Here is a 21,682-nt window from a genome sequence, read left to right on the forward strand (position 1 = left end):
GCAACACACTAAAAGCTCAGTTTGGAGCTATTTTATGTGCCCCACAGAGGGCAATAAAGGGGCATAATCTACTTCCTTACTCCCCTGCACAGACTACCTGCATTGCTAGTCTTTGTGCAAGGAGGGTGACCATATGTCCCTATTTTATAGGGACAGTCCTGATATTTGGGACATTTTCTTCTAAAGGCACCTATTACCTCCCACCCCGTCCCGATTTTTCACACTTGCTGTCTGGTCACCCTACATGCAAGGGAGAGAGCAATGGTCACAGGGCCACTAATCACTCTCCTGGGCAGGCGGGTAGGGAGTGGGTGAAGACTTGGCTCTGCCTCTCCAATGCACCAGACAGTGCAACTGAGCTGGCACAGAGAGGGAAGTAAGCTGTGCCAGGCTACTTGCTCCCTGGAGCAAGGGACCCCCAATTATTTAGGCATCTATGTCTTTACCTGACGACTAACTTTCACCCTGTATTTCAAAAGGCGTAAATAATATGTGAAGTATTAAAAATGGAGCATCTATATTTTTTATTTGTTATGAGGGCTGAAAGGAGGAAAGGGGAGTATTAAAAGAGAATCGCAAAATGATTTTGAAAGCACGTTTGAAACAGATCTGGTGACAAATTTGCAATAGAGCTCATGACTGATATTTAATGTGTTGCTTTTATCCTTTGATCACACATTAAAGCTCATTTCTTCTTATCTCATTAACTGAGGCTTCAGTGGTTAGAAATAATTAAGTTTTATTTCTCACTATATGATCTACTATATAGTAGTACAGTTCTGTGTTTGTGAAGAGAGAGAGAGATGTTGCACAGATATAGGACATTACTCTGATTCCCAAGCAAGAAGAACCAACTCTTGTATCAATTCCACCCTATATTTTACATAAAAATATGAAAAAATGTATAAACTTTCCGGTCAAATTAAAAGGATCCAATGTCGTAGTCTATATGGCTTTCACCAGGGACTCCTCAGTGAAAAGGCCATTGTAATTTCTTTAAACCTATGCCTTACCTACAAGTAAAAAGATCAAATTTAATTACAGTTTTGAAACTGGTACTTCTAATGTAACAAATATAGGAAATACTGTTGGTGAAATGGAGAACTGCAACTTTTTCTTACTAAAGCACTTGTAGAGATTTCTGGTGCCACCTATTGGTGAGAATAGTACTGCAAATGATTCTCATTTGCATAATCCTAAAGAAAGGTACAATCAGGGATGAAAGTAAAATTGAACTCTTACCAGTACGGAGGCCAGATCTGTGCCCCTCCCCCCACAAGGGGCGGGGTCTTGGACAGAAGGGGCGGGGTTGGTGGTCAGCATCCCCCAGCCAGCCCATCCGCGCTGCCTGGCCTGCACCGCCTGGGGTTCCAGCTGCCGGAGCCCCGGGCCCTTTTAAATAGCCAGCCCCAGGCAGCCGCTCCTTTTGGCACCACTGGCAGCCTGACGGGGGAGGGAGAGGCAAAAGGAGCAACAACATTAGAGCACTGCCATGGCAGCGCTTTAAGCAGGGTCCTTTGGTGAGGCAGTGTTTTAAAGTCAGCTGTACGGACCGGGACTGGTGGCCACTTTTCACCGTACCAGCCTGTACCGCCTTATTTTCACCCCTGGGTATGATGGGAAAATTAAGGTGTGATCCTACAAGGTGCTGAGCACTCTGGCCATGAGCCACCAAAGCACTTAAGCATATGCTTAATTTGAAACATAGGTGGTCTTACTGAAGTCTGTAGGACTATTCATGTACTTCAAGTTAAGCATATGCGTAAGAGCTTTGGTAATTGGCAGTAATTGCTCAGCATCTTGCAGGTTGCACCCTTCATTAGTAGTTATAATTCAATTGTTTGTGTCAAGGATTTTTAGTTAAGAATCTGTTCAGCTTTATGAGTTTGGCCACATTTTGGCAAAATGAGTCAGTATTCAAAGTAGTCATAAAAGAAAACAAAGCTAGGGAAGGAGGTTTGAATACAAAAGATTTGCTGAACTTCAATATCACATGATTCTTTATGATGGTGTTACGTTTTACACTGCTAACATATAACGAGGTAAGAGCTGGGCATGTGGATTTATGATATTTCTATCTACTGGCTTATCAGAAGGTATATTTGTCTTTGTTCTTTTAGAATCCAAAATATCCTGAAAATGTTTCTGCAGAAGATTATTCCTTTGGCAGTTTAAGAAGAAAGGGGAACTCGTCTGTTGTAACATGAATTTTTAAGAGAAGCCTTGCAGAGAACATATTGTAGAGTACATTTGCTTTCTAAATACTATCTCCTGGGACATTGCATGCATGATTAGAAGTGTACTATATACAGCACTAATAGTTTGTACCATCAGCTCTACCTACAACTGTAAAGTAATGATGCAGAAGGTGCCACTTCTGGCATATTTTGCATAAGAAACTGCATTTTGTCCAGATGTGTTAAAATACAAAAGACAGTGATACAAAATCATACAAACTCTGCTGATTTCTCTATTGTAATTGCAAGCTTTATAACTGTAAAAAAAGAAGTTCTTTTGATCATTGTAGTGTGGGAGCAGAACAAGTAAACAATCTGTCCTACCTTGCTTTGGAACGATTTTGTCTACAAGGATGCCATATCCATGTAATTGTAGGCTGAGGAATACCATAAACAGTGCAAGTCAGCACTTGCTTGCTGCCCAGTAGGTAGAGATTGGGATCCGGAAATGATGACACTGCTTTTTCATAAATCTGGGGTTTCACTGTAAAATGTGTAAATAGAACAGAAGTCTGAAGGAGTTGAGTTTCCACTGCACTCTATCATCATGAAAGTAAAATAATCCTGCACAGTGGGAAGTTAGGAAACTGAAACCCCCTTGGGAACTGAAACAACACCAGTGGGGAAAAGTACAGTGAGATGCATAGGTATTAAAAATACTTAAGTAATGTGGAAAAAATGTAACTGTGGAGGGCAGACCCCAACCTGGTATAAATCAATGCAGTTCCTTTGGCGTCAGTGTAACTCTGCCAATCTACACCAGGAGCTTGCTCTTACTTCCAACAAATAAATGGGAAAATTTCCCATTGACTTGACTTATACAAGATCAAGCCCTAGCTGAGAATCTGGCCCTTCAGTGTGTTTAATAACAAAGTAGATACCATCCTGCAAACTTACCATTTACAATGAGTGTGACTGTTAGGTTCTTATACAAGTTCCACTGTCGTATACTCAGTGTTATAGTAAAATTCCCTGCATCCTCTTCAGCAACATCTCTGATAATTAATGAATAGTCTTTAACCACATAGCGGGCACACTTTTCAGCAGCGGGTAGCCCATCTTTTAACCTGTTAAAAGAACATTATAACATATAATTATGAAAATGGTGTTTTTCAAAGTAGCTATACGCTAGAATATGAACATCCTCATGTTGAAATGTTTTAAGCTAGGATCATCTATGGCAGACCAAGCTTGCATTTTAATGGTAAGAGGAAATCACATGGAAAACAGCATTTTGAGAAATAATGTTGTTTAAGTAGTCTATATTCCTTCATCTTGTGTCTCTTGACCTTTTGACTAGGCTCTAGTATCTGTTTAATGCCTGATATATGCTCTACCAGTGGCATATCCACCACCTGCAGGGAGCAGCACTTGATAGACTTAGGCCCAGATCTGTAAGGGTATTTAAGCATTGCTGCCCTCAGTGTCACAACCCCAAACTGAGCCAGAATCCCATTTTCAAAAGGGATTTAGGCACTTAGGAGTCTAAATCCCATATGAAGATGGAATTTAGACTCCCAAGTGCCTAAATCCCTTTTGAAAATGAGATCTAGGCTCCTGAATCAGTCAAGCATTGAAACACTCAGCACAGCACTATCTAAAGTTTTAAAATGTGGGCCTTTGTAAAATATTTACAAAGTACTTTGACAATGAAAATTCTATGTGTTAATATCAATATGATCTAACAGACCTCTCCAACTTTCAACTGTTCAGATCTATTTTTTAATATGTATGTTTGTATGAAAATGGAGAGTCCGAGCTCTCCAGCCGCTTATTCCCAATTTCACATCATAGGAACCAATCCTTCACTCCTTACCCACATAAATAATCCAGTGAAGTCAATAGGACTACTCTTATGAGTAAGGGTTACTCCTATGAGTAAAAGCTGCATGACCCAGTCCTAAATCCTTTCTTTATGACATCATAAAACTTTCCTGAGTAAAGAGCTCTGATATCACAAACATGACCGTGATTTCAGATGGGAAAACAGCAACTGGACTGTGAAATTTTAAGAACCAGATATCCTGGATTCATGCAGATATCTTTATAAACAAAGGAAAGTAGAGTCATTTCTAAACAGAATATTGTTTTCAAAGTTTTATAGCTGGCATCAACAGTTCTTCCATAGCTTGATATAGTAAGATTGATGTATTATCAATAGAGTACAAATAATTTTTTTCTACAATGGTGAGTTAGTTCACTAAATTGTTGGACACACTACTACACTGCCATGTTCTAAGAAACATTTGGGGTAGGGTCCTAAATGTCCATTGCCCAGTCTTTCCACGGGCAATGGAAATCTTATCTGTTCAGTGACTGTAGGTTTAGGACTTTTGGTTTCCTTCTGCATTTCTGTTTCTATACGGACAGTCAAGAAATCAAACCACTAACCAGTAATGCAAAAGATTTAATAATGGCTTATACCAGTTTCATATAAATATTTCTTAATTTTCCATTTGGAGCGGCAAACGCAATGGGGGAGATTAAAACAAAACACAATGTTTGAAGCAAAAATAAATTCTGGCTGAGAGTACTATGAACTCATGCTGTTCATGTATTTATGGATTGTTTTTCTAATCAGTCTTGTCACACACCCTTTGTTAAAGTGTAATGAATCAAGCCAAAGCTATTGCCATTTAAAATTATTTAAACAAAAAAAATGGAGATCATAAATAGATAACATTGTTTGATATAAAGGTGCTTGGACAAATTCAAAAAACTTCTTAAAAGATTTCTTAATATAGTGCATTTAAGCCAAAATAAATAAATAAATAAAACTCAAGTCACTAAATTAGGTATAGAAACTACAGTCCACCAGAAAACTAAGCCAACCTCTAGTAATACTTTATAAGGCTGATTCTTTCAACCCAGTCATTACTTTTAATTAAAGTTTTTATCTCTTTCCAATATTCTCCTTGGCTGATCTGAAGGAAGATGGTCTTGTGGTCAAGACAGTGTCAGGAGAGCTGGATTCTAGTCCCACATCTGCCACAGATTTCCTGTGTGACTTGGGGCAAGCCGCCTACCCTCTCTATGCCTCCCCTTCTCCATGTGTAAAATGGGGATACTATTTTCCTAACTCATGGGTATGTTGTGAGGATTTAGGCCCAGCAAAGCATGCAATTAACTTTAACCTCGGGAGTAGCTTCATTGAAGTCAATGGGACTACTTATGTGCTTGAAGTTAAGCACATGCTCAAGTGCTTTGTTGGATCAGGGCCTAATTAATTAATATTTGTGAGTACTCTGAAATCCTCTGATGGAATGTGCAATAAAACTACTAAATATTATAATCATTTATTTCCATATCAGGGTATCTTATTTCAATATTTTACCAGGAAATCAAATCATTAAACCTGAGCAAAGGTGTTATTTCCCCACCCAAGAGGTAGTTCCTTTATCTATGTGGAAATAACTGTAATCCTACCATACAACCTCTGGTGAGGGAAATGCCTTCACTTTCATTGACAGCCGATAGTATTTTCTGCCAGCTACAGCCTCAAGCACACTTTTCCTTCGGTGTTTCAAAGTAATGAATGTTTTATCTTAAAAAAACGAAATACAACGTAGTTAAGATACTGATTCTCAAACAGGCTTCATACTTATTACAGACAATAAGACATATGTTATGGTGACCTTTACAAGAAGGCATCTAACAGGGATCTCTGATCATTTGGGCATCCATGGATTCTGAGATCAAGGCTATGTCTACATGATGCAGCTTTTGGCGACACAGCTGTGCCACTACAGCCGTGCCACTAAAAGGCGTGCGGTGTAGCCACTGTTTGTCGGCTCTTCCGCCGACAAAAAACTTCCACTCCCAATGAGCGGCATTAGCATTGTCAGCAAGAGAGCACTTCTGCCGACAACGCACTGTTTATACCAGCGCTTGTCGTTGACAAAACTTTTGTCTTTCCAGGTTGTGTATGTGGCTTTTTTTAACACCTCTGAATGACAAAAGTTTTGTCTTTCACTTGCCAATGTAATGAGATCTGAGTTACCAGAGATTTATAGCGATCAATCTAGCCATTACAAAACCTAATGGATCAGCACAAACATTCAGAAATTTGAGATTTGGTCCATGGCCCATAAACCTGGCTATATATTTCAGAGGATTTTTTCAGGGGAAGGAATGTTCTATTTATTTTAATCAGAGATATAACAACCACAAGACAAAAAGACTCTGGATCAGTGGCTTACAACTGCATTGTCAAACAAAGAAAGTCTTCATAACTTCATTATAATCATGTCTAATCTATTCACTTTCTACAATTACATTACTGTATATTGTCCCATGTTTCAATCCCTATGATGAGTTATTTGCATCGCATGAATTGAGCTGTAGCTCACGAAAGCTTATGCTCAAATAAATTTGTTAGTCTCTAAGGTGCCACAAGTCCTCCTTTTCTTTATGATGAGTTAGTTTGCCTAACAAAGTAATGTATGGAGTATTCTTTAACACCGGAGGAAGACTTTTTCTTCTAAAATCTGTAAAGTTTGGTTCAAAGGAAAACATATGACAGATCAATGGGTTGTAGATGTCCTTTGAAAGTGCAGACGTATCTATACTTAACTATGTTTTGAATATCAAGGATAAGGTTAAGAATAATGCATGCAAGTCCCAATTCAATATTGTAGTATCATCAACCCGATGTTACCTAGATTTCAAGAAGATTATTTGCTCAAATAAAGATTTGCAGGCTGGGTCCAATGTGCTGATACCTTTCATTTTTTCTGTTCCTTTACAAAGTGCATTTCTACACCACCCTTCAGCACAGTGTCAGGAATGCATGTTTTACAGTCATAAAAAATAACTATGAGTTTCAAACAAATCTTTGTAACCTAAATGTAAAAAATAGTTTCACCTTCTTTGAATGTTGACAAAAATCTGCTTCCGAGCTGAGAAACCTAGCTGTTGAAAGCTCAAGTCCTGAGGGTTTCAGGTTGATTTATTCTAATTTATAAAAATGTAGCTGTAATTGTTCAACCTGTGCTCTGGACACCCAAATCAGTGATTAAAACAGACAAAATAATTTCATAGGACTCCCCATGAATATAACCACCTGGACCCTCAGCACACACCTTGATGGACTTTGCAGCATGGCCAGAACAAATGCAGGTTCTGGACAATAAGGGATGTGAGTTCCAAACCCAAGAACCCCTCCCAGAGAACAGCCTTCCAGCAGTCTCCTCTCATTTAGCATCAAGGCAGGGAGCTCCAATGTGAGTGCCTTGGCTGATCTCTGCTGGAGATATGTCATGGAGAGAATGATCTGTCAGCTAAGCAGGTCCTAAACTGTTCAGAGCACCCTCAATTAAAACCAACACCTTGATTTCCAGCTGGAATCTTACTGGAAGCCAGTTCAGCTGATTTAATGCCCTCAAACTGAACCTCATTTTCATAAATCAGCAGCAATAGCCTGCACTTGCTTCAGCATTTGAATTGTCTCAAGGTGTAGTTCCATACAGAGTGCATCACATCAATCTACCCTCCGTGTGTATCTGGTAAGGAGTGAATCATATATGCAGCTGGAGATGTAGTTCTCATGAGCTTCACATAACAAAGAACTTCCAGGATCGGAAACCAGTATCATGGGCTATATGGTTTGCATACTGCTGGGCATAGATAACAAAAGTAAAGTTGCCCAGAGAAGAAGCATTGGGGTTTTTCCATTTAAATTAAGCCTGTATATTTGTCTCTTGTTTGGGAGTCTTTCTGGTGCTGGTGACTACTTTTGCTGGTATTGACAAGTGAAGAATTTTCATGCACTTTGCAAACAAAAGTGATCAGCTTAGTGATCAGACTAAGTTATCTACTACCAATGAAATAAAACAGCATCTTGGATCAAATGGTACATATTCTGTTCCCAGGCTCTTTTCTCTTCCTCTTACTGGCTTGCCAAAAATTCACCTCCCTTTTGTTCTTGTATACAAAAAGTTTCTAACAATTGTTTAGCTTTGAACACGGATCATGAGCATTATATATTCTATAAATCCACACTATTTTTTACCATAAACGTGGACTGTTGTGTTAACAGATTTGATTGATGGTCCACTCTTCACATGGCAGGTATACTGGCCTTTATCAATATCACGCACTTTATCAACAACAAGAATACTGTAGAAAATATTGGCATCTGTATTCCTTTGGCCAATGCGTTTGGTTACAGATGCTCTGTGGTTTGCCTAGAAAGAAAAAAAGTGTAAATCAAATGTTATTTTATTATTATTATTTATTAACAATAATATTAATATGTTTTTATGATAGTGCCCAAGAACCCCAATTGAGATTCAGGCCCCTTGTGCTGTTCAACACACACAGAAAGACATGGTCTCCACCCCACAGGGCTTACAAACTAAATTAGACACAATATTACGAGCAGCAAATAGTTATTATTATTTAAATTGCAATAGCATCCAAAATCTACTAGGCACTTTCCGAATACAGAAGAGGGCCAGGTCACTTTGTACAGTCTAAAATATAATGATACAATGAATAGCAGCAATCTCATCCTTGGCTGCTATTTTGGCACTGCCCACAATACCTTTAGTGCTAGTGGCAATGTGGAGTGCACTGTGAGAGTTGCCTCTGGTACTCAATGTACATGGGCAAATTTCCCTAGCTCCAGGGTGATAGGGGTAGAGGAGGACTAGCAAGCCCAGCTGCTCCTGTACCTTCTCCACTTTTCTTTCTCTGCAGGAGAATCATAGAATCGTAGGACTGAAAGGGACCTCGAGAGGTCATCTAGTCCAGTCCCCTGCACTCAAGGCAGGACTAAGTATTATCTAGACCATCCCTGACAGGTGTTTGTCCAACCTGCTCATAAAAATCCCCAATGATGGAGATTCCACAACCTGTCTAGGCAATTTATTCTAGTGCTTAACCACTCTTGATAGTTTGGAAGTTTTTCCTAATGGCCAACCTAAATCTTGCAACTAAACCTAAACTAAGCCCTTGCTGCAATTTAAGCCCATTGCTTCTTGTCCTATCCTCAGAGGTTAAGAAGAACAATTTTTCTCCCTCGTCCTTGCAAAACCTTTTATATACTTGAAAACTGTTATCATGTTCCCTCTCAGTCTTCTCATCTCCAGACTAAACAAACCCAATTTTTTCAATCTTCCCTCATAGGTCATGTTTTCTAGACCTTTAATCATTTTTGTTGCTCTTCTCCTGACTTTCTCCAATTTTCCCACATCTTTCCTGAAATGTGGCGCTCAGAACTGGACATAATACTCCAGTTGAGGCCTAATCCGCATGGAGTAGAGCAGAAGAATTACTTCTTGTGTCTTGACAGGTTTCAGAGTAGCAGCCGTGTTAGTCTGTATTCGCAAATATAAAGTAGGGGGCGGGGGGGGGGGGGATAACATGCGGAAATAGTTTTACTTTGTGTAATGACCCATCCAGTCTCTATTCAGTCTCCCAGTCTCTATTCAACCTAAGTTAATTGTATCCAGTTTGCAAATTAATTCCAATTCAGCAGTCTCTTGTTGGAGTCTCTTTTTGAAGGTTTTTTGTTGAAGAATAGCCACTCTTAGATCTGTAATCGAGTGACCAGAGAGATTGAAGTATTCTCCGACTGGTTTTTGTATGTTATAATTCTTGACGTCTGATTTGTGTCCATTTATTCTTTTACGTAGAGACTGTCCAGTTTGACCAATGTACATGGCAGAGGGGACGCCCCATCATCTCAGGCACTGGCACCCTGACAGCAGGATTGTCTGGCTATGTAGACTCCCTCCTCAGGCCCTACGCTACCAGCACTCACAACTATCTTTGAGACACCACTGACTTCCTGAGAAAACTACAATCCATCGGTGATCTTCCTGAAAACACCATCCTAGTCACTATGGATGTAGAAGCCCTCTACACCAACATTCCACACAAAGATGGACTACAAGCCATCAGGAATAGTATCCCCGATAATGTCACGGCAAACCTGGTGGCTGAACTTTGTGACTTTGTCCTCACCCATAACTATTTCACATTTGGGGACAATGTATACCTTCAAATCAGCGGCACTGCACACCCGCATGGCCCCACAGTATGCCAACATTTTTATGGCTGACTTAGAACAACGCTTTCTCAGCTCTCGTCCCCTAATGCCCCTACTCTACTTGCACTACATTGGTGACATCTTCATCATCTGGACCCATCGAAAAGAAGCCCTTGAGGAATTCCACCATGATTTCAACAATTTCCATCCCACCATCAACCTCAGCCTGGACCAGTCCACACAAGAGATCCACTTCCTGGACACTACGGTGCTAATAATTGATGGTCACATAAACACCACCGTATACCAAAAACCTACTGACCGCTATTCCTACTTACATGCTTCCAGCTTTCACCCAGATCACACCACACGAGCCATTGTCTACAGCCAAGCTCTACGATACAACCACATTTGCTCCAACCCCTCAGACAGAGACAAACACCTACAAGATCTCTATCAAGCATTCTTACAACTACAATACCCACCTGCTGAAGTGAAGAAACAGATTGACAGAGCCAGAAGAGTACCCAGAAGTCACCTACTACAGGACAGGCCCAACAAAGAAAATAACAGAACGCCACTAGCCATCACCTTCAGCCCCCAACTAAAACCTCTCCAACGCTTCATCAAGGATCTACAACCTATCCTGAAGGACGACCCATCACTCTCACAGATCTTGAGAGACAGGCCAGTCCTTGCTTACAGACAGCCCCCCAATCTGAAGCAAATACTCACCAGCAACCACACACAACAGAACCACTAACCCAGGAACCTATCCTTGCAACAAAGCCCGTTGCCAACTCTGTCCACATATCTATTCAGGGGACACCATCATAGGATCTAATCACATCAGCCACACTATCAGAGTCTCGTTCACCTGCGCTTCTACCAATGTGATTATGCCATCATGTGCCAGCAATGCCCCTCTGCCATGTACATTGGTCAAACTGGACAGTCTCTACGTAAAAGAATAAATAGACACAAATCAGACGTCAAGAATTATAACAGTCAAAATCAGTCGGAGAACACTTCAATCTCTCTGATCACTCAATTACAGACCTAAGAGTGGCTATTCTTCAACAGAAAAACTTTAAAAACAGACTCCAACAAGAGACTGCTGAATTGGAATTAATTTGCAAACTGGATACAATTAACTTAGGCTTGAATAGAGACTGGGAGTGGATGGGTCATTAAACAAAGTAAAACTGTTTCCCCATGTTTTTTCTCCCCCCATCCCCCACTGTTCCTCAGACGTTCTTGTCAACTGCTGGAAATGGCCCACCTTGATTATCACTACAAAAGGTTCCCCCCCTCCCCCGCTGGTAATAGCTCATCTTAAGTGATCACTCTCCTTACAGTGTGCATGCTAACACCCATTGTTTCATGTTCTCTATGTATATAAATCTCCACACTGTATTTTCCACTGAATGCATCCAATGAGGTGACCTGTAGCTCACGAAAGCTTATGCTCAAATAAATGTGTTAGTCTCTAAGCTGCCACAAGTACTCCTTTTCTTTTTTCTCGTGTCTTGCTTACAACACTCCTGCTAATATATCCCAGAATGATGTTTGTTTTTTTTGCAACAGCGTTACACTGTTGACTTGTATTTAGCTTGTGATCCACTATGACCCCCAGATCCCTTTCCAGAGTACTCCTTCCTAGGCAGTCATTTCCCATTTTGACTGCCTAGGAAGGGGCTGGGAGAAGAATGAGAGAGTTAATTTGAACAAGATTATCTGATTGCTCAGCAAGGGCTATTGCAAGACATACTGGAACAAAGGGGTGCTTTGGAGGGGTTTTATTCACAGTAAATGCAGGTCTTAGCTAACCATGCTTGTGTAGCTGTCATGGCAGAACTGGATCTTAAGGAGGTATTGGATTTGGAGTCCTATAATTCTTCCTAACTAAACCAATCCTTTGCTCTGCCTATATGACCCAGTGAACTAGAATGACACTTCTCCATATAGAGTCCAGTCCCCGAAGACAGGAAACACTGGTGTAGGGGGTGAAAAGCTCATGTATTAACCCAGTGTGCCTGCTAACCCTTAATTTAAAATGTAATCCAGTTATTAATTACTATAGTACTACATCTACCAATTTTGCATATAGCTACAGAGTGACTTCCCAACTATAAATATTGCCAGCTATACGGTCCCAACCCAGGGGAGTGAGTGGAAATGAGAACTGAGATGCGCTTGGGGCAGAGTTATGTCGCACCTAGGAAATGAGACTGAAGAATCCGAGTGGTGCTGACAAGATATACAGACAATGAAGAGACTCCACAGGAAAGGGTGGAAGCAACAGGAGAGGAAGATTGTGTTACCTGCAGCGTGTTGAATAAAATGGAGAAGAAATAGGAGGCCAGAGAGGAGAAGATTTACAGTAGACAAGGTGTGTACCAGTGTTAGCAGCAGGAACAGAGAAGGGGAGAATTCTGGAAACATTACAGAGAGAGAGAAATGACAAGATTTGGCAAGAGAATAGGGTGGAGCAGAAGATAAACTGAAGCTGAGGAGTTATTTCCTGCGACTCCCCCTCAGACTTTGGCCTCAAAGTTTATTTAACCCAGAACATTGTTATTGTCTTATAAAATAGTGAGCACCCTATCATCTAAACAAAAACAAAACACTACTTCACAGCGCAAAGTGTAATGTTAAGCAATGGATTAATGGCAAGGCAACAATGTGCCTCTCTAGCATGCTCAGAGTATTGTTTGTTGCTAAGTTATTTATTTCTGAAATGAAAAACTGTTAGTGCAAACAGCCACAATATGCTAGAAGCTACTGGTGTAATCATTCTGACATAGTGTAATCATAACTTCAGGTTGTGATTAGGCACAATGACTGACATAATAAATGATCATGACTTGAATCTACAGTATAAATCAAACTGACATGAAAGGACTGGGAGCTGTAAACCTTAAACGAATGTCAAATATCTTATCAGCTTAACACGGACTCCCTGGCAGTTGTTTCATAAATGACCAGTATTTATGAGGATGCTCCCAATCTGGGGGGAGGCAGGAGAGGAGAAATACATTCAAGATCATTCTTGTAGTTGTCAAAACAAGAGAATTGTTCGTGTGACACTTAACAAATGAGATCTTGGCTAGCTGAATAATAATATCTTTTCTAAACATGCTTGAGTCAGGTGCCTGACTGTCTGCCAGTCCTTTACATGAATGGGCTTAGAAAGATGGCTTAACTGAAAACTTTTCTGTTACAAAAGAGAACTTGGCACTGGGTGATAAATTTCGATTACTTCACTGAAACCAAGAAGAAATTCCCAAGGATGAAACAATTCTGTTCACTCCTGATTATGCAATACACCTCAGCGTATTGTGTAAGCATGTTTACTTCTTCAATTAAGCAAAATAATAATTGCTAAAAAGCAATAAAGACATGTCAGTGCGGGTCATGACTATGGAATGCCAAGTATGGCAAGTATTTCAAGCCAAAATTCCTAATGGGGTTGCTTATTAATGGGATGCTGTTTTAGAAAATAAGTAGCATTTTTACATACAGACCAAAGCACTCACCTCACCAGGGTAACTCCATGTCATCTGAACTCTTGTGTTCCAGGCTGCAGCAACGGTACAGTTAATGGCCAAGGTGTCTCCTTTCAGCAATTTGACTAGGTTTGGGGTGTTTAGTTGGACATCAAATATTGTGTTGGCTGCAGATCACAAAGAGAAAGGGAAAATGAATAGCATCACACCAACATCATGCCATGTTTACAAGACTGAGACAGGTGAACGCTACTCACTTTGTCGGTGCGTTAGGTATTTCGTACTATACTTATGCCCACCAATGGTTGTCTCGCAGCTCATGAGACCTATGAATCTGTATGTTGCCTTTGGTATTATAAAGCCTTTTGTGCTATCCCAAATTATTGTCTTCCCATCAGGAATCAGAGTTTCTAGTGGAATCTGAAAATGAAGAACATATTTGATAAAACTAATCCACTTTTATTTCCAGAGAGTTCCCTCCCCAAAAACCTTTGGAGACTTAATAATAAGGAATTTTAAAAACAAATCTAAAAAATACCAATCAATTTACAAATGACAAGATTTAATTAGGCATATTTTCAAGTAAATGTTTTATGTTAAATTAAAAGAAAATCTGGGTGCAGAATGTGAAGGTTTCATTTGTATCCATCATTACATTATTTACTGCAGGCTGTAAATTAATATACAAATGAATGACACTAGCCTTAGCCTAGGAGCTTAGTCTGCCTACAATGCTATTGGCTTTTGCTGGCAGTCAAAGTGCCTCAGACAGACAGACTTTGTAATTAAGTATCCTGGTGTGACTATTGAGAAAGAAATACATATTTTTCCCTATGGTTGACAGATTAACTTCCTTTGCTATCATTTTGTGCCTTTTACAAATACTGGCTCAGATTCAGTTTGATGAGTCTCTTGATTTCTGTTGTCTTCTAAGGGCACTGGATTGTTTCTGAAAGAGTGTGAATAATATGTGTACATGTTCCCAAACTGACACATCATAATATACATGCTTCTCAAGACTATCACAGCACACAATCCATGAATCATAAGGCCACAGAGTTTCCTCAGTCATGCTAATTGTAGTTCTTACTGGAAAATGAAGAAAGCCACAGGAGGTTGTGACCTTAACTTTTCAGAAGTGATTAGTGATTTTTGGTGCCCAACTTGAAATACATTAATTGGGCCTTATTTTCAGAGGATCAGTGCTCAGCACTGAAAATCAGGCACCTTTAAGGTATCTCAGGTTGAGTACCCAAAAACTGAGGAATCAGTATGGAAATTCACAGTGCCATTTTTTATTGTCACGTTTTAAAGAAGAACTGGACGTTTTTTAAGATTTCTCCCAGTTGAGCTGAGGTGTACTAGTGTTCTAAGAAAGGACTGGTGTGTGCACCTTCCCCTCCCAAGTCAACAAAGCACCTTTGCCACTGCCACTTCTTTCTGTCGCCAGCCTTGCTGCATTCCTTTCACCTCTTTCCTTCCCCCTTGCTTGACCAGAGAACTTGTCTTCTGGCCAGCCCTCCTCTTCTTGCAGCCAAAGCCTTAGGGATGGATGCCCAGAATTTGGGGGCTTGTGACTAGATGGCTTCTTCCTGCACAGAACACCTTCCCTCTGAAATGTGGCACCCTCGGAGCTGCCTAGTCAGCACAGGCCTAAAGATGCCCTCAAGATCCCCCTCGTCATCGCATGCCATTTCCTCTGACAGACATGAATGATGAATAATTGCAGCTGGCACAAAAGTGCTGCAGTAGAATAGAATTCCTTATCTTTACAACATCTGATAAGAAGCTATAATAAGCTTGCAAATCACAGGGGACGTATGTGTTACACGCATAAGCGCAGTCCATTACTTTATAGCCAGTTGGCTGACACTCAGCAGTGCCTTGTATTCTAGGGACGGCGCTATTGTAGTTACTGTTTCTACATACAAACAATATGTTAAATCAGTTCCCAGCTCTGGTTTTCAAGCCATCCAGCTGGATTTACCCCCGGCTGGTTCAGTGGAGGTGCAGGTTGTCCTTATTGTTTCACTGCTGCATTCCCTCAGGGGTTCTGCTGGGAGATAAGAGGAGGATTCGATTTGCAGTCAAGGCTCCACAGGAGCCTCACAAGCAGATGCTGCCCAGGGCAAGCTGAATTCCTATTCGTTAATTAATCAATTAATAAATTTGCATTAGCCTAGCTTTGGGGCTAAGAGTATCTAGACTTAATACATAGCACATGCTTCCCTTTAGCTAGAAAAGCTCTTAACACTGACCCTCTCTGGGAGTGGTGCAGGGTGAGGGAGAGAGTCTAAATTACTAGAACAAACCTTTACAAACTTAATCTTATTTTGTGAAGCTGGAGTATAGTTTGTGCGGTTCACAGACCCTCAGGCTCCAGGAGCCCCACCTACCCCTAATGCAAATCCATGCACAAACAATTTACTAGTCCGGCACCTCTCAGAAAAGGTTAGAGTTACATAAGCAGCTTGGGCATCTTTAAAAAAAAATTAAAAAGTGTGTGGGCAACTTCAGTTACCATCAAGGACACATTAGACAACTGAAATCCATGACTAATGAAAATTAAAAGCAGGGGAAGGACATGAAAGCAAAGCCCTCTGGGATCCTACACAGCAAAGCTGGTCTCCTGTGGCTGAGTCAGATCAAAAAGTCCAAGGTGCTCCAATCAGCTGTCCTCTGAGGAGAGGAGAGCTAAGCTTTTCTTCCAACTGGAAAGAACCGAAACAGGCCAGGTCCTCACCTTTAAGGCCTTTCACAACTCTCCCCATCCCTACTTATTTGCTCTTATATCTTACTGAGCCACCCTTAGCGCTCACTCCATTCCACCAATGCCACTACCCTCTGTGACCTGCTTGCCCACTTTCCCCACCAGCTTCTCCATGCTGCTCTGATGCACAGAGCCACTGTGACCGAGCACTACCCTCTTCTCCTTCAAATCACTCCACTTCTGCCAGGGGGCCAGCAGGAAACCACCAGTGACTGATTTTTAAAAAAGTTGAAATGATCCAGAATCACTTAGTTGTTGTTATTATTATTTTATTTTGTATTACCATGGCACTTAGAAGGCCTAGTCATGGACCAGGACCTCACTGAATTAGGTGCTGTACAAACAGAACAAAAAGACAGTCCCTGCCCCCAAAGAACTTACCATCTAAAGAGAGCCAAAAGATGAAGTCAGACATATGAGGGAGTACAAGAAAAGAATGAGACAATATTGGCCAGAACAGCCTAAGTAAACATGGGATATTATCATTATTATACATCTAGGTACTTATATCACCCACATCACCATAGCAGCTAAGTTTCCCTAGTCACCCTCTTCTCTTCTTGTTTCCAATTAGACTGAAGGGGACTGTCTTTCTGTGTGTACAGCATTTAACGCAATGAGCCTTGATCCTGCGTGGAGTCTTATGGCCCTGCCACAATACAATATTGAAAGCCTATGAATGTAGTAAAGATATGTTTCCCATATGTTTTGTAAGATATATTGTATTAAAAATGCCAATTTAAAGCATACTGAAATGTGTAACAGATTTTGAATTATCTACATCTTTCTTCATGTGAGAAGGAGGAATCTGATTTGGGGAAGGAAGGACCTATAAAACCTCCCATTCTTGTGGTCAATAATTCCCTAATCTTCTGCCCCTTTTTTTCATTTTGTTTTTCAAACATGGCTGCCCCTGTGTGTTAATACTGTCGTTGATATTCTCAGCCAGGAGGAACAGATAGGGAGACAAAACAACTGCTCCAAGAGATGGTTCCTTCATGGTGGGGCTGAGGCAAGTTACCCTGGTGATGTGGGGAAGGCACATGCTGTTGCTGCTATGGTGCCCATTTGAACTTTGGACAAAGGTTACCATAAGCAGTGTCAATGGTGGTTTCGGCAATGTGGCAATCTATCTACTAAGAATTAGACCAAAACCATTAACTAATTTTACAGGTTGTCAAACAATGAGAAAAAAATGTTCAGTTGCTGTTGACCTAGGCTAGATTTGAAGTCGTGACCCAGAAATGAAAGTTTCCATCTTCCTTTTTCAATCCCTTGTACTGTCTTAATCCCTGGCTGCAAGATTTTTATGGCTTTTTCTGTGTTGTGTATATTGATTGCCATCTTGTGCAATACGCAAAACATTGGTTCACACACTTAACTTGAAGTTATAGCAGCTACGCATCTCAAAGCTCACATAAAACTGCAATTACATTTGTATAATAGGTAATTACAGTATTTCACTGTAATTCAATTACAGTATTTCATTCTCATAGCTCTAGAGATGAATAATAAAATTTCCCCACATTGCATTTCACTGGCTAACATCATTCATAGCACTAGAGCTGAATAATAAAATTTCCCCACATTGCACCATTGAAACTAAAAGGTAACAATACTAAGAGAAACAAAATGCGAATGGCAGTGTCTCCACACGACTTCAGGATTGCGTCCACTCAAAAGGGAGGAATCACTTCCCTAGGAAGCGTGAAACGTGATTGAGAACCTATTTTCTGAATTCCTGTTAACACAGGATAGAGACCTAATGGCTCTATGCTGTTCTTCCAGCTACAGAAGTTCCAGAACAGGAATCCTGACTTTTCACTTCATTGCCAAGCAGAAAACAGAATGACTGCTTTGCCAGCTAGCCATAAGTACTATGACAGCAGTTGTAAAATAAATCTCAGGCCTCTCTTAAATGTTACCTAAGCAAAATTTTGCTAGAGCCTACATCCACTGGTTTCATAGCACGACAAATAACCAAGTACATGATCTAAGCACCTGTAGCTTACATATTCCAGGAAATTCTGATATGAGCTAGGGAGACACATTTCTTTTTCCTGGAATGCAAAAAGTATACGTAACCAGTTCCCTTATTTTAAGGCAAGCTTCCTCCTCCCTTCTAAGTCGTGTTATATCTGACTTTGGTGCTATAGAGCCTCATGATCCTACACCACAAACTTCAGCTACAAGGTAGTGGATACTCCCTGGCAGTGGAGGAAGAGTGGTGGGTATAAATCTCATTCATCGGAAGAGGAGGGAAAGGAGAAACTCATTTTAAAGAACATCCTTGTAGGCAGAATGCTTAGCGAAACAGGAGTTTTCCCAGTTAGGAATGAAATACACTGAGGTTTAAGACACAACATGGAAACATTTTAACATTTAACATGGAAACACAACAAGGAAACCTTCAAAATCTAAAAAATTGATTCTCATTCTACAACACACACACTTCAGGCCAGGCCCCATTTATTCTTTGCTTCTACAGCCATCAAATTTTCTGCACAAGCCAACCCTGCTCCACACCTCACCAAGGAATTGTGCTCCAGAATCAAAAATCGTTTAATCTATAGAGATCGCTTTAAGAGTCAAGTTGTTTATTTTCTCTGCATTTTTAGCTTCCTTTAATGTGATTTAGCAGTTGGAAACAAGGAGGAAAGTTAGTGTCATGTCACCAGCCAGGTCTCTACAGACCATGAGCAAGTGCTTCATGGACCGCTGCAGTTTGAGAACCTCTACCTTAAGTTAAAACACAAGGGCCACATCTCAGCTGGTGTAAATCAACCTAGACAATGGAGCATTGAAATCAGTGGATCTATGTTGATTTTCACCAGCTGAAAATTTGGCCCTGCATGTCTTATTTGAACAGTTCATCAGTTTTCTTGAGTCCTATCTCACTATTTCCTGCTGTTTTACACAAAGAGTTGACCTTCTCTTTCCTGCAACAATACCATTCATGACAGGTTTCAGAGTAGCAGCCATGTTAGTCTGTATTCGCAAAAAGAAAAGGAGTACCCGTGGCACCTTAGAGACTAACAAATTTATTAGAGCATAAGCTTTCGTGAGCTACAGCTCACTTCATCGGATGCATCCGATGAAGTGAGCTGTAGCTCACGAAAGCTTATGCTCTAATAAATTTGTTAGTCTCTAAGGTGCCACGGGTACTCCTTTTCTTTTTGCGAATACCATTCATCTATCCATTCACATATGGAGCTCTCCAGTCACAGACAAAGCATCCCATCCGTGACTTGCACAGCTCTCCTGTTCTATGAGCCGTCGTCTCTATTTAAACTAAACAAGAATAACATTAGCAAAGAAGTACTGTTCTCATCTTGATACCTGGGGATTTACTTCATGTATGTAATTCTACTAGCTTCCTTGGGAGCCATGTGCATACATTTCTATGCAGCAAGCACTTGAGCTATCACCCTCTGGGTCAATGGGAGTATCTTTATTGATTTCAGTCATTGGACAAGGCTCCAAGAGGAGACTATCCCCTAAATCAGAGGTGCCTCCAGAATATATAGTTAACATTTAACACAAGGGAACAAGTAATTGCTCAAACACTCCAATCATTAAAATAGTTGCAAAAAAGTAATGCAGCAAATTTATGTCTGCAATAACGCTTTCAGAAATATACGTGGATCAAGGTACCTTTTTTAAAGTAACAGCAATGTCTGGCGCTGTGACTCTGCATGGAATGATCATCTCTCCTCCATCAGTCATGTGTATAATTTTAGGTATGTCGCTATGCAGCTCTACAAATGGACTGCCTGTATCTACAGAGAAGGATAAAAAGAAAAGGTAACTGTTTGAAACATTACAACAGCACAGAAAATGCGTGGCTCACTTAACCAAACTATACTAACAGATTACCACAACAACTAAAAAGAGCCTACTCATTTATTGTGGTAAATCTGAAGGGCCTAGAGAAAATTCTCATCACAGGCCCAACATCTCTTTAAAAATGTTTTTTTCATTATTTACAGATAACTATAACAAAAGATCAGCCAATTCTCCCTAACTATCAGTGTTGATAAGTTTCCAAAATACCTGTTCCATTTACTTTCATTATTTAGGGCTGGTAAAATATTTTTGCAGTGTATGAAAGATCACTAATCATTAATAATCAACACAGCATTTCTTTACATTTTTGCATCATCTTTAATATATAGATAGATAGATAGATATTATATATAATATAGGTGATGTTAAGTAAGCAGATTTTTTTCTACTTATTGCATCTCACATACGGCTTGGACATAAATAAAATACCATATTTCATTGTGTTCGGGTTAATTTATTTTTTATTGTCATTGGAAGAAGTAATTACATGGGACTAAGCTGGAATTCACCTATCAGGAAACACCCCACTAAGGGCCTATTCCTGCTCCCCTGGAAGTCAATAGCAAAACTCACATTGGCTTCAGTAAGACTAGGAATGGGATCCTAAACATGGTCATTAAGTCAGATATTCAAGTAGCTCTTAGAATTTGGACTAGTAAGCATTAATAATTGCATTCCTTCCCACCAGCACAATATATTTGTGTCTCTTTTGTAAGTGACAAGGTGAATGAAAATGTCAGGAAAACGTTTATTTCATTTAACTCAACAACTAAGACTTGACAGTATAATTTACTGTCTCCTTAAGCAACCACCATTGACAAAAGGAATTGGCATAAATAGCCCACATTGGAAACAGGGAATATTATTGTTGCTTTTGCAAATGTTTTATTGTTTGTGTTGTTTAACCAAGATGGACAAGCGCCACAAACTCTGGATCCAAATCCTGTTTGCAGCTGGTCAGATCTGGGGGATTGGTTTTACGCAGTGTAAAGAGAGAGGCTATTTGCAAAATTCAAAACCCTAGGTTTGGCTTTTTTAACACCTCCAGAATGTGGACTATTTGATTCCTAACTTGAGGCCTGTCTCTAGTTCTGGTGCATTTTCAGCCAAATTCTGCTGTTTTCACTCAGTCAGAATCCAATACATAGCAATAGTATTCTTCCTTCCAAGGCTTGGCCATTTGTGAATGTTGAAATAGAGTATCACTGTCAAATTCTTATCCCAGTCATGAATCTCTGAACATTTCTATATGTTCACTGAAGCAGCTACTCTTTTAAATACATTACTTTTGCTTCTCTTTCAGTCAAGAGTATGTGCATCTCTTCAC

General features: G+C 40.2%; 1 protein-coding gene across 6 annotated transcripts in view; it reads right to left on the reverse strand.

Moving 5' to 3' along the window:
• The window catches only part of FLT1 (fms related receptor tyrosine kinase 1), a 139,844-nt gene that overhangs the window by 86,920 nt on the left and 31,242 nt on the right, over nucleotides 1-21,682 (reverse strand). For all 6 annotated transcript variants that reach the window (XM_038376518.2, XM_043504359.1, XM_038376510.2 and 3 more), the window contains 7 exons: nucleotides 20,164-20,288; nucleotides 13,997-14,159; nucleotides 13,770-13,906; nucleotides 8,248-8,422; nucleotides 5,664-5,781; nucleotides 3,135-3,304; nucleotides 2,562-2,721 (listed from right to left, as the gene is read on the reverse strand). In XM_038376518.2, the coding sequence (XP_038232446.1) occupies nucleotides 2,562-2,721; nucleotides 3,135-3,304; nucleotides 5,664-5,781; nucleotides 8,248-8,422; nucleotides 13,770-13,906; nucleotides 13,997-14,159; nucleotides 20,164-20,288 (1,048 nt within the window). The remainder of the gene's footprint in view (nucleotides 1-2,561; nucleotides 2,722-3,134; nucleotides 3,305-5,663; nucleotides 5,782-8,247; nucleotides 8,423-13,769; nucleotides 13,907-13,996; nucleotides 14,160-20,163; nucleotides 20,289-21,682) is intronic.

This window comes from Dermochelys coriacea, chromosome 1 (genome assembly GCF_009764565.3).
Source record: "Dermochelys coriacea isolate rDerCor1 chromosome 1, rDerCor1.pri.v4, whole genome shotgun sequence".
Lineage (NCBI taxonomy): Eukaryota > Metazoa > Chordata > Testudines > Dermochelyidae > Dermochelys > Dermochelys coriacea.